Source organism: Mauremys mutica, chromosome 15, assembly GCF_020497125.1.
Source record: "Mauremys mutica isolate MM-2020 ecotype Southern chromosome 15, ASM2049712v1, whole genome shotgun sequence".
NCBI lineage: Eukaryota > Metazoa > Chordata > Testudines > Geoemydidae > Mauremys > Mauremys mutica.
The window spans coordinates 28,021,477-28,035,056 of NC_059086.1; the positions used below are offsets into that span (position 1 = coordinate 28,021,477).

The 13,580-nt window shown below is 47.4% G+C and overlaps 1 protein-coding gene across 1 annotated transcript in view; it reads left to right on the forward strand.

Annotated features, from left to right (window-relative positions):
• Positions 1 to 3,897: 3,897 nt before the first annotated feature.
• LOC123350604 (butyrophilin subfamily 3 member A2-like) overlaps positions 3,898 to 13,580 on the forward strand; it is a 70,412-nt gene continuing 60,729 nt past the window's right edge. The window contains exons 1-6 of the mRNA XM_044989256.1: positions 3,898 to 3,901; positions 5,683 to 6,030; positions 8,394 to 8,675; positions 9,456 to 9,557; positions 9,784 to 9,840; positions 11,153 to 11,179. Coding sequence (XP_044845191.1) covers positions 3,898 to 3,901; positions 5,683 to 6,030; positions 8,394 to 8,675; positions 9,456 to 9,557; positions 9,784 to 9,840; positions 11,153 to 11,179 — 820 coding nt within the window. The remainder of the gene's footprint in view (positions 3,902 to 5,682; positions 6,031 to 8,393; positions 8,676 to 9,455; positions 9,558 to 9,783; positions 9,841 to 11,152; positions 11,180 to 13,580) is intronic.

Genomic DNA, 13,580 nt, shown 5'->3' on the forward strand with positions numbered 1-13,580 from the left:
AACTGGAAACTAAATAGGGATAAATATGTTTTATGGGGCTACAAAACTGACTTTTGTTGGAGAAACTGTTTCCAATGAAGGTGTAAAACTTGATGAGAGGAAGGTTTCAGCCATTGAAATGATGTGATGTCCACAATCAAAGAAAGATGTCCAGTGGTACCTGGGAATGGTTAATTATCTTGGAAAATTCACAACTAATCTACCTACAAAAGCAGCAGCTTTGAGGAACTCCTAGAAAATAAAAAAGAATGGTACTGGAGTGCAGAACAGGCAGAATCGAGGGAAAGTTTGAAACAACTCATACAAGAGTTAGTGTTGCAGTTTTATGCCCCAGGCAGACCTATTAAAAATGTCAACAGATGCTTCACAGTCTGGGTTAGGTGCCGTTAGTTTGCAGTAGCATGTGTACTGTTGGCAACCAGTGGCATATGCACCCAAATCACTGACTGGGGCAGAAACTAGATATGCACAGATTGAGAAAGAGCTTTTAGAAATATTGTTTGCCTGTGAGAGATTCAATCAATGTATTTATGGCCAGACAGCAGATGTTGAAATGGACTATGAGACTCTAGGGCATTATTTGGCAAACCATTAAATGTCTGTATCTTAAGGATTCAAAGAATGATGATAAAGCTGTGAAAGTATAGATTTGGTTGTGATCTACTCGCCTGCTAAATATATGTTCCCTGCAGATGCACTTTCCAGGGCCCTCACTGCAAAACCAGAGAAGCCTTTAGAAATATACTTGCAAGCTTATGTTTATCTGACTGTAAAGTCAATTCCGGTAGTCAACAGGAAACTGCAACTAATAAGAGATGAAATGGAGAGAGATGAATTATTGGTGATCCTCAAAGAAGTGATAATTAAAGGGTGTCCTGGAGAAATAAGCATTTGCTGTTCAAGAATGAGAGACTACTGGAACTGCAGACATGAACTTACTGTGATAGATAGGGTGATATTCAAGGGCAAGAAGTCTGTAATACCAATGAGCCTCCAGAAAGAAATGCTACAGAAGATCCATGAGGGTCATTTAGGAATTGAGAAGTGCAAACAATGAGCACAAGAAGTGTGATATTGACAGTAGATCAATCAAAACATTAATAATGTTTGAAATAGAAGCCATGTCAAGAGGCAGAGCCACTGAGACCTCACCCAGTTCCACAAAGACCTTACGAGAAGGTCGGCACTGATTTATTTCCCTGGCAATCAAAGGATTATTTAATAGTCACAAATTATTATTCTCTGTATCCAGAAATTTGCACACTAAATCAGTGATAGCTGGCATGAAGGGAATCTTTTGCAGACATGAAATTCCTGATGAAGTCTTTAGTTGATAATGAGCTGCAGTTTTCCAATGCAGATTTTGAGCAATTTTCCATAGATTGGGATTTTCATCACAAAACATCAAAACTAAATGACCCCGAATTGAATGGACATGTGGAAAGGTCTATGTAAATGGTAAGGAACCATATGAAAATGATTTTCAATGGTGGGGATGATTTTCATAAAGTTTTTTTTTTGGTTTACCACAGTAGAGCTCTGGAGAGTGGCTCTTCTCCAGTTCAACTGTTAATGGGAAGAAGGATCAGATCTAATTTACCAATCGCTGATAACTTGCTAAAATCTCATAATAATTAAACTATACAGAAGAAAAAAGAAAATGAGAAGTGGAAGCAGAAATATTATTTTGAGAAAAGGGCCCATGATCTCCCATTTCTTAACCCAGGTGATAGAGTGTGCTTTAGGAATCACATCTCTAATGCATTGGGCCAAAGGATTGCCATTAAAGAACAGCTGCATCCAAGGTTTAAAACCACAGAGACCAAGGGGACACATTTTGGTGTAACAGAAGGGATCTAAGAGTAATCCCAGAAAGCTCCAAAATATTGACAGTACATGTGGACTCTGGCATTTCCCAATTGACTGATCATTTATCTTCAATGGGCAAAGGAGAAACTGGCAAGCAAGAAGAGAATAACTCAGACAGTAATGAAGGGCTGATTCTGAGAAGATCAGAGAGGGAGATTAAACATCCTGAAAGACTCAGAGACTTGCTAACCTGCCTGGAGAAGGGGTATTTGAGGAAAATGAGTGGTAAAGACTCACTCCAGAGTGATGTGCTGGTAACCTCTCCTCTCTAGATGGTTAACATGTTGGGATTATGGAAATTTACTAGACTGGTGGAGAATTTAATGTCTGTGTTATTAGATAATTGTTAGTTGTTTTCATATGGGTATGTAAAACAATGTGTTTTTTTTAGGAGGAAAGATGTAGAGATATGTTTGTGCAAGACTAATTTAGAGACACTCTCTCATAAAAGCCCATATTATGAACACAGGAATTTTGAACCATGCCTGGTAGCTGGGTGGAGAACAGTGTTGCTGTGCCCAGCAGTTCTCCACAGACATTGTCTATTTTGTTTTTAATAAAACATTTTATTCCTTCCTCATTCACTGGTTTGTTGTTTAATGAACCCCAAGATGATTACAGTGGTACTTGGCGGGGGACTAGGTCCCCAGGACTCTTCCGCGCTTTCACACACACAGTCCTTGCTGGGTGGGGTTGGCAGGGCCCGCAGAGCAGTGGGGCTGGCAGTAAACCTCCTGCTGAGCTGCATGAGGCAGTTCCCCTCTCAGAGTTCTGGCCCCCAACTCTCTGCAGACTCAGGCAGGTGTTGCTAGGACCATTAATTCCAGGGCACAATTCTGAGCTTTTCTTCTCACACATGAAACCAGGAAACATATGTTTTTTTTTAATGCAAGACAAGCGTTTTCTGGGCTCCCAGGCACAGGCCTACAGTGTCTCGACCTTAATCTTGCCCTCTAGCAATTCATGTCATTCCCAAGTGACCTTGGATGGGCTCAGAAAGGACAGCTTCCCCGCAGAGTGATATAAACATAAATCCTCTGTCTGGAAGGTTGCCACGTTACATGGCTTGATTGCTTAGAATCCAGAACAATAACATACAAGGACACAAAACAGAGAGAGACAAAGCAGGCTGCTCCCTAAGGCAGAGAGGCCTAGGTTACCCCATCTTGCTCTAGGCCGCTGTCTTTACACACACACTTCCCTATAAAGCCTGTAGTCTGCAAGCACGACCAGGAAAACCCCCACAGCATTTAGAGTGACAGCTTAAAATTTCAATTCAGTTTTCAAAGCACCTCATGCATGATGGATAGGCTTGGAGAGAGCTGGAATTGAAACAGAAATAGATTCACAGAAGTTAAGGCCAGAAGAGCCTATTCTGTCCATCCACTGTGTACATAGGCCAAAGAACTGAAGGCAGGATGTCTGGGACTCTGAGTGGAGCTCAGATGGCCCCTTCTGTCTCCCCTGTGTATCTTGCTATAAAATCTACTGATGTGATGGTCTCCTGTAGATATCAGGGGTTGTGGAGCAGGCATTTGACAGCAACCCCTGATATCTGTGACAGCCACTGAGAGCCCTGTCTATATCACTTGGCAGTGTCACTTACAGAGGTGGGTGACTTCTGGCCAAGCTGACTCTGTAGAAAAATGCCCAGATGCAACCGCTGGCCAGGGTGTGAGACGGGTCCCTTCTGTCTGTCACTGCCCCATCTGCACAGCCTGACTCTTTAGCTCACACTGTAGGGCCCAATGCAGTTAGCTGTGGAGAGCCCTGGGTCTGCTGTGTTGTTCAAGGTGGTGGCAGGCACAGAGCCAGACCCCTTCTGTAGGAGCAACATCAATGTGGAGACCAGTGGGGTTACCTCGGAAGTGGCCCTGCTCTGCTGCAGGCTTCACCTGAACTGGTATTAGGGAGCACCTGCACCAATGGATGGTCAGAGAACTGATTGGGGAAGAAATGGCGGTGGACACATGGCACTGCCAAGGGGTGGAAATTCCTAGTGCCAGGCCTGGCAGGTGACAGGGCATCATGGGTGAGGTGAAATCCTCTCCTGTCCCTGGGAAGATGCTCTGGCTGGGAGCAGAGTGTATCAGTCAGACGATGGATGGGGCATGTTCCCTGCACTGCCGAGCCCTCACACAGTCTGGGGAGTGTTAACCATCCCTGCTCTCTCTTTACAGGTCCCTGCCTGGCATGTCCCCATGGCGATGCGGTGGAAGCTCTGTGTGTGCAGCCTGGGGATCCTCCTCCTGGCTCCATGTTCTCTCTCTGGTAACAATGTTTGAATCCCAATTATTTTCCTCCCTGTCCCCCAAGTACACTGCCTCCTGCAGGGCTGGAGTAGGAGGATATGAGGCCCAAGTACACTCCCGCCCCCCAGGACCTCCTCAGTTCTGCACAGTAAAAGGGGTCACAGTAAAAGGCTGTGGGGAGGGGATGATGTTAGGGTGACCAGGGCGTATCCTAGCTTTGGGTGGCAGGCTTGTCGGATCATGCAGCAAGTCACCCAGCTCCTGCTACCCCTGAGAGAGGCTACCAGAGCCCCCAACACTGATCCCTTCCTGTCTTGCCATGGGACCCAAAGGCACCATACTGACAGACCTGCCCCACTGGGGACCTGGATTCTCATGGCCTGCAAGGCTGAGATCTTCCCAGCTGCCTGAGGGATGGGGGTGCCCAGTTCCCATTGGGATGAAGGGGAGCTGCAGTGTCACCAACCCCAAGCCTTCAAACACCATGAACCAGGCCTCAAAAACGGGGAGATTGGCTAACAAAAATCATGAGATTTAAAAACCAAAACAATACCACCTTTTGGGGTCTTCTTATTTCCCTTCTTTGTGAGTATTTGGTCACACTCAGGTCATATTTTCAAGCTTTTCTCTGCAACTATTAGAGCTAGAAACTGCTTTTTTTAAACATGAAAACAGAGATTCTCACAGAATCACATTTCTTCAGGAGCTGGGGCTTTATGAAAAACACTTAGTAGCTCAAATTCTGGCAACACTGGTATGAAAATCTCCTTGTTGGCTTTAAAAATCTGTCCCTCATTCCTCCCCACCAGTAGCCACACGGCGAGTGTCAGGTGCTGCAGCTCAGCAGTAATTGCTCTACATGCCCCATGGTGGGACAAAGGACCATGGAGACCCTTCAGACACAGCTATTCTAGATTCATAAATCACCTTCAAACATTTAATTTCCTCCAGTCACCGATCACCAGAACGGTGACTCCTCATCTGAGCCAGTTTCTTTTGAGGTATTGAATCCATGGAAGAGAGATGCAGCAGCCCAAAGGTCCATCAAAGACCCGATACCCTCAGGCCAGGCAGAAGCCCTCTGAGGTGGCCTCTCAGCAGCCATTGTGGGGCTACGTGGATCTCAAACTGGTTCATCAGAGAAGTTGCTCCCAGTGGAAAGAGCTCGTAACTGGGTGTCATGGGGCTGTGCAGGGCACTATGACCTAGCAGGTGGCGTCTAGCTGGGGCCATCCCTTGCCAATAGAGTAAAGGCAGGTTGCAAGACAGGCACCTTTCGAGGAGTTTCCAGGGGATTGTAGGACAGGATTAGAGGACTAGCTTGTGCCAGCTGTGGTCTGGCTGCATTGCCCTGTGTCCACACTGAGAGTAACTTAATTGAGCTACACATGGCTCAGCTTGAGGAATCTTTTGCTATGAGCAATTCCCAATAGGGAATTTTGTTTAGTTCAGTGACACCCCCTTCTCACACTCACTGTGTCTTTACCAGCTGGGCCCTAGCTCAGCGACACCCTCTCCTCTTTCTGCTCACTCACTCTGCTCCTGGGGTTTTCTATTTCAGAGAAGTTCTCCCTGGCTGGCTCCCCGCACCCCATGGTGGGGGTAGTTGGCCAGGATGTGGTGTTACCCTGCCAGCTCTCTCCCCCGGCCCGGCTGCGCAGCATGGACGTGCTGTGGAGGAAAATTGGAACAGTATTTATCACAGTTCACAAGTATTCGGATGAGGGTTCCCAGGACCTGCCAGGGGAGGGTTACCAGACCCGGACGGAGCTGTTCCTGCAGGAGTTCAGCAGTGGGAATGTCTCCCTGAAGCTGAAAGGGCTCCAACTGGCAGATGCTGGGACATACCATTGCTTTGTGAGGAACCCAGCATGGAGCCAGGAAGCCACCACTGAGCTACGGGTCGCAGGTGAGATATAGCACTAAGGGGTACTGTGTCTGGGCAGCCAGAGCCTCCTGTACCCTGGGGGCAGATGCCCCCAGACTTAGCCCAGCATGGCAGTAGGGTCCTGTGCTGCAGGGAGTGGTGTGCAGGACTCAGTAGGGGGTGCTCTTCCCTCACACTCAGCGCTGACCCCACTGTGGTGCTGCATTAAATGACCTCTTTTCAGTGAGACATGAAGCTACAGTCATCAGCTCTCATGCTCATTGTGGTGCTGTTTGAGGGTGTGGGACCTTTACCCCCATGTTCTGCCCAAATCCCAGGTGAGGTCACAAGTACATTTGGCCTCCGTGAAACTCCCCCTGTAGTGTCCTAGAGCTGGGATATTGTTTGTTATTCCCTGGGCACTGACCCCGTGTTCAGTGCTGCACAAGGCCAGCAGAAGGGATGGTCTCTACCCATTTAGCTCACTGAGTAACGTAGCCCCAGACAATACAGTTCAGAAACATCAAGCCCCAGATGAGGGGCCTGCCTATGATAATACAGAGCATTGAGGTTATTTTAAATAATCTCCCATCTTTGGTGGCTCCTAGTGCAAAGGCTCGACAGGAGACGTGTGCTTTTAGGGAGAGATTTAAATGAGGAAAGGGTGGTTGTGTGCAGCACAGGGAGAGAGAAATCCAAATATGATGGCTTGACCCTTGGACACCATTCCTAGGCTGAGAGAAGGACGCCAGAGGGGATAGTATGTAGAAGGTAGGAGCAGGAGGAGTAGGAGCAGTGATGTAGGTTGGGTCACCATCCTTTACTTCCTCCTCTGTGCTGAAGTGCAGTGATCCTGACAGCTGCTGGTCTCCACTCTAGAAGTGGCTGCATTTCAGCAGCAGGTGCAGCGATCTCTGTGTAGCAGTTTCACCCAGCACATTTGTCTGTGAGCCTGCAGGGCAAAGTGCTCTAAGGAAATGCAAGACTATCCCCAAAACTGGCAGTTATTCTATACTTAGATTCACCAAGCCAGGAACAAACTAGCTTCCACAACACCTTACTGGTTACCCAGAAGCCAAAAACAGGGTTCCTTTAAAACAATCCAGGCTTGAACTCCCACCCAGACAGGCAAGTCAAATAGGAGGATGACTGAAAATCTTGTTCATCATATAAAAAGCTCTACCAATCCCAAAGGATCAGACACATTACCCTCCAGGTTAATAAATATTTCAGATCTTACCCAAAGACACTCTTATAGCCAATTCTTATTAACTAAACTAAAATGTATAAAAAATAAAAGAGTACAGGTTAGACTGTTCTCAGTGGTAGAAGATGACAGAACAAGGAGTAATGGTCTCAAGTTGCAGAGGGAGAGGTTTAGGTTGGATATTAGGAAAAACTTTTTCACTAGTAGGGTGGTGAAGAACAGGAATGGGTTACCTAGGGAGGTGGTGGAATCTCCTTCCTTAGAGGTTTTTAAGGTCAGGCTTGACAAAGCCCTGGCAGGGATGATTTAGTTGGGTTTGGTCCTGCTTTGAGCAGGGGGTTGGACTAGATGACCTCCTGAGGTCCCTTCCAACCCTGAGATTCTATGATTCTATGATTCTAGATCATTATAGATGGAGACTTGGATAACATTTTTAGGTCAGTTTCATAGTAGACATGGTGAGGTTTAGAGTTGCAAAGAGTTCTTTCAGAATTAGTCCATAGGTTTCAGTCCAATGTCCATTATTAGGGTGATCCAGTTGGACTGGAGACCTCAGTCTTGCAACTCAGACTTCCCCTGATGAAGCTTAAGCATATCTGTGAGAACAGGATCAGGGCCCAAGTGTTCCTTTTATAGTTTTTTAGCAGCCTCTTCACAGCATGCAGTTCTTGGGTGAAGAATAGTGGCTTTGAAGTAACCTCCTGTTTTCTAAGCACCACCCATAATTAGATTCATGGATTAACATAAGGCAACTGCCTATCTTCTGCCATTTACAGGTAGTTTACTACATATTTCAAAGATAAATGAAGACAATGTTATTAGTGCATTTATAATTCATCTGAGTTTTAACATCTCCTTTTGATCTCTGAATAAACATGATACAGTGATAGGCAGGTTACATTGTCAACCTCTAACAATATATATGTAAACACACAAAAACACAATTATTATCTACTAATATGTTTCTAAAGGTTGAATCTGGGTCAATTAGTCTGCTAGGACTTTCTAGCCCTGTGTCACAGAGACGGTGTTATTTAATTTCTCCAGTCATCATGTTGAGGGATCTCAGGGTGACTTTCCACATAAGGGAATGGAGCTTTCCAGTCACAGACCCTATATCCAGCGGTAGCTGAGGAATCATGTGGTGCAACCAAAGGCATGAATTTCTGATACACACACTCCCTGTCTCTCCCTGCAGCTGTGGCTCCAGTGTTCATTGATGTGCTGGGCCACCGGGGTCAGGGGATCGGACTGGCCTGTAGATCTGCAGGCTGGTTCCCCAAACCTGAACTCCGGTGGGTTGGAAAGAACGGGCAGAACCTGTCGATGGAGATTGTGACCAATGTGACTCAGGACAGGGAGGACCTGTACAGTGTTGTGAGTCACGTCACTGTCACAGAAGAAGACAATGGAGACATCGGCTGCATAGTGTGGAATGGCCTGCTGGAGCCCGAGCGACAGTCAGCCATTCACCTCTCAGGTGAGTCCCTCCATGGAGAAGGGTTCACCACAGGAGTAGGGGGTCTGGGTCACTTGGGAATTGCACTTGACTTAGGAATTGAAGCTAGACAAATTCAGATTAGAAACCAGATAAGGTACAGATTTTAACAGTGTGGGGAGTTAAACAATCAAACAGCTGACCTTGGGATGTGGTGGATTTTTCATCCCTTGGAATCTTTCAATCCAAACTGGGCATCTCTTTCTCTAAGATCCGCTCTAGCAGGAACAGAAGTTCTGGGATGGATGCAGAGATCCATGGGAAAGGGTCTCTGGCCCGAGTTTTACAGGAGGAGCATGTATGGTCATGATGGCCCCTTCGGACCTTAACATCTGTGAATCCATGAACTCATAACACACTGGGGCCAGCTTGGAGAACAATTGTTCTCTGCTGAACTTATTTGGATTGGATGCGGTGACTGAAAACTGGCAGCTGTGTGACTGTGACCATCCGAACAGCCAGCTGGTGCAGGCAGGGATGGGCAGGCTGGATGCAGAGCCGCTGGCTGTTGGCTTGTAACTGTGAGAGGAATTGGGGCAGAGCAGAGTCCTGGGTCTTGGAACTGATGCTGCGCTGGCTTCTCTGGTTTCAATGGCTCCATTTGCGTCTGTCATTTGAGTATGGAGGGGACATTTCCCTCATTTCCATTTATTTCTGGGGCTCTCTGAGCCTCGACTCAGGTGTCAAACCCAGTGGCAAACCCCATTCTCTAGCTCCAGGATGGGACCTTGCTCCTAACACACTGCACTCTCTGTTTGCCAGGTGACATCTTCCCCCGTGTTTCTCCCTGGCTGGCTGCATTCTGGGTATTGTTCGCTCTGGTTCTCATTGCTGCTGGAGCTTGTGCATATCTTGGATACGCAGGTAATGGGAATGTGTTATTTGCATGTTTAGAACCCAGCCCTAGAGGGCACTGGGCTGAGGCATGGGAGTGTCTTATTGTTTAGATATTTTACTTTGTGTTGGTTTTAGGAAATAAACCAGACTAACAAACACACTGGGGTGCCTAGCTTCAGCTGTATTAGCGTATTGCTCAGTGTTTCCCCTTCCTTCCCTGTCTCACTGCAATGTCTGATTCTCTGTCTCACAGCAAAGCAAAAGGCCTCTCAGAAGAAACACTCTGAAGAAGAGGCTCTGTTAAATCTTGGTAGGTCTCCTGCTCTAGTTCTGTCTGTTGAGATGTGTGAGCTCTGCGACTGCTTTATGTTATCAGGGCAATGAAGGGGATAGAGCCAGGAGGTCTCTGCCTCCCCACATTCTCACACACACTGATGAGAATAGGTTGGCAAATGTGTATTTTGCAGTGGAAACCCAACGGTCAGTGCTTGTGAGAGTCCCTGCATGTGGGTGTGGCAGGGAGATTGTACCGCCCTTACCCTGGGCAATTGCTTAGTGGCTGTATTCTGTATTAAGGAAATGACACGGCAAGATCAGTGATGCTCTGTGAGATGCTTTCTTCCCTGTGACTGTTGAATGCACAGAACACAGGGAGGATGATTAACCACTGGCACAAGCTCCCAGGACAGTGGTGCATTCTCCATCTCTTGATGGTGTCACATCTGGACCGGGCACGTTTCTGGAAGCTGCTGTAGCCAAACCCAAGTTATTGGGCTCAGTGCAAGGGGAACTGGGTGAGATTCTCTGACCTGTGATATACAGCTGTAGATGATCTAATGGCCTTGTCTGGTCTTCAACTCTATGAATCTGTGACATTCCCTCTCTCAAAATGTGCTAATAGACACAGCAGCAGTGGTTTTTTAGACGTCCACACGTCTAATTTATTTCACTGTGAACTTTTCTATATTTAAGAAAAATATTGGTTTGCACTGTGATGGTGCTGAGTGGTGCTGACCTGTTCTGCTGGGCACAGCGCACACATGCAGGGAAATACAGATGGAAGGTGGAGAGAATGTATAAAACACGCCAGCACGGTGACTGGGATTCTCACAACAAGGACAACCTGGAAAAGCCCTGAGGATCCCCCTCTTTCATCTCCTTTGCCCTCTGCCATACCCCCTGGCAGCCACTATTCCTCCAGGTGGGGAGGCCTGGATGGGGCTCCCCTAGCAATCAGTGCTGTTCTGAAACTAGCCAGAGGGGTCACTGTGGAGTAACTGACTCCGATCCATTGTTCTACTAGCCCTGCTGCACCAGCCCAAGACCTGCTCTACACACAGCCCTGCACCAGTTTAACTCAAGGTGTGTTTAGATACCTAATTAGTTAAAGTGGTTCAAGAGTGTATGTAGACAAGTGCTAAGGACTGAAAAACTCTCCAGGTCTCCAGCATGTTGGTGCATGTCACTGACTGCCAGCCCCACTCCTGTCAAAACTGCCGGCTCCTACACTAGGTTTAGGAGTGTGACTGTGGGATGTCTGTGACTAATCCCAGTCACTAAGGAGTGTACTGCACTACCCAGTGTGTGTCTCTGGGTCTAACTCTTTTCTATTCCCATTTCAGACACTGTGAAGAAGACCTTGGAAGCAGGTACTTGGCTAAATCCCTAGTAAATGTGTGTCTGTGCTTCCATGGTATAATAAGATAGAAAAAACACCACACACACTGTATGGACCTTAGTCACCTTCATGATCATCTCCCCCTGCCCTGGAAATAGCCAAACACTGAGGAGTTAGCAGCTCATATTTCAGCCTTAAGAATGAAGAATGAATTTAAAGCATATGGAATGATGGGACTCAGGCTAGGTCTATGCTGCCCAATGGTTTGGATTATGGGGGTGTTTCACCATGTTTCAGTGGGTCACATCTGAGAATACCAGATTCAGGACAAACTGTATCCCTTGGTCCTCACTCACAGCTTCCCTGCTATCCCAGCCCTCAGCTCCTCAGTCCTGTCCAGTTTTTCTTCCTCTTAGTATATGCCCGAGCCCCCAATGAAGTGAGAATCCAAACCCTACTATGTTCTGTATGGGCTGTGTGAGGTGCACTCTGATTAGCCCCATCACCCACATTATTCTCACAAGCACTAGGGTGGGACCTGACCCCATGGTTCTAGTAAATCCAGTGCCACACAGCCTCATGTACCTTTCCCCAGCTAAGCTCCTGCCAGTCACTGACCCTAGAGTTACACACTTGTGCAGATCAGCACCCCAAAGGGATTGCCTAGAATAGAAATGGGAGGTCTGAGGCCAGGTGACAGGCTGAAGCAGTGCAGGCCTCTCTCTACATGATACATGTTCAGCTATGACACTCCCTCCCTTCATCCAGGTCAGTGCCATAAGTGGGGAATGTTGCCCCCAGGGGAAATGTGGGGCTTTGTTTAGGGGATGGTCTGAGACCTTTTCTGTTGTTCATTAACAAAAGTTTTGTATGACATTTCCTGTCATTTCCAAGACACTTGGCTCATTAGCAGGGCCCTACCAAAATCTTGGCCATGAAAAACATGTGACGGACCGTGAGATCTGGTCTCCCCCATGAAATCTTGTCTTATGTGTGCTTTTACCCTGTACTATATAGATTTCATAGGGGAGACCAGCATTTCTCAAATTGGGGGCCCTGACACAAAAGAGAGTTGCAGGCAAAGTGGCAAGGTTATTTTAGGGGGGGCTGCAGTATTGCCACTCTTCTGTGCTGCTGCCTACAGAGCTCAGCGGCTAGAGTGTGGCGGCTGCTGACTGAGGGCTCAGCTTTGTAGGCAGCAGCACAGAAGTCAGGGTAGAAACACCATTCCATGCCATCATTACTTCTGCGCTACTACTGGCGGTGGCTCTGCCTTCAGAGGTGGGCTCCTGACCAGCAGCCGCCGGGCTCCAGCTGCCCAGCTCTGAATGCAGCACCTCTGCCAGTAGCAGCACAGAAGTACGGGTAGCAGAACCACACATCTCCTGCAATAACCTTGTGACCCCCCATAACTCCTTTTTGAGTCACGACCTCTTCAATTACAACACCGTGAAATTTCAGATTAAAATCGCTGAAATCAAGAAATTTACATTTTTAAAAATCCTATGACCATGAAATAGACCAAAAGGACCCTACTCATTAAGCACATCTCCACTACAACTGGGAGCAACCATCCCAGTGCAGATACCCAGACTCATGCTAGCTCAGCTTCAGAGAGTGCACTAACAACATCAGTGTGGCTGGCGTACCAGGGGCAGTGGCTCAGGGTAGCCATCCAATTACATAACCTGAGGTTCTGAGTGAGTTTGTACTTGAGCAGCTTGCCAAAGCCGCTGCATGTCCTGTCGCTATTAGGATTGTGAACCCTCCAGGATTGGACTGGAGTCTCCAGGAATTCAAGATTAATCTTTTATTAAAGATTATGTCATATAATGAAACCTTCAGGAATACATCCAACCACAGTTGGCAATCTTAGTTGATACATCTCAGTTCTAACCTGCAAAATATCTGCTACCCCAATTCTAAGCTCCCTACATGCTCACTGCTCTGCTGGTGCTCTCAGTCCCCAACCATAACCACCACTATCCAAGCCCTGGGCTACCCTGGCACAGCTGGTGTCCCTCACTCCCTACCAACTGGTATCCAAGCCCTGAACTCCCCAGTGCTGTACAGTCCTGTTCTCTTCCTCACCCTCTGACCACCCTCCTACTCTAGGCCTGAGCCTCAAATAAACAGAGACTCCAAACCCTTCTACACTCTGTATGTGCTCAGTGAGGTACATTCTGATAAGACCCACAACCCACAGTGTTCCCATGAGACCCAGGACTGGTCCTGACGCAGGGTCTAGAGGTGGGCAGTATAACCAGTGCCACACAGCCCCACAGAGCCCTTCCCCAGCTAAGCTGCTGCCAACCACTAACCCTAGAGTTACACACTTTTGCAGATCAGCACCACAAAGGGATTGCCCGGCACAGAAATAGGATGTCTGAGGCCGGGTGACAGGCTGCAGCAGTGAAGACGTCTCTCTACAG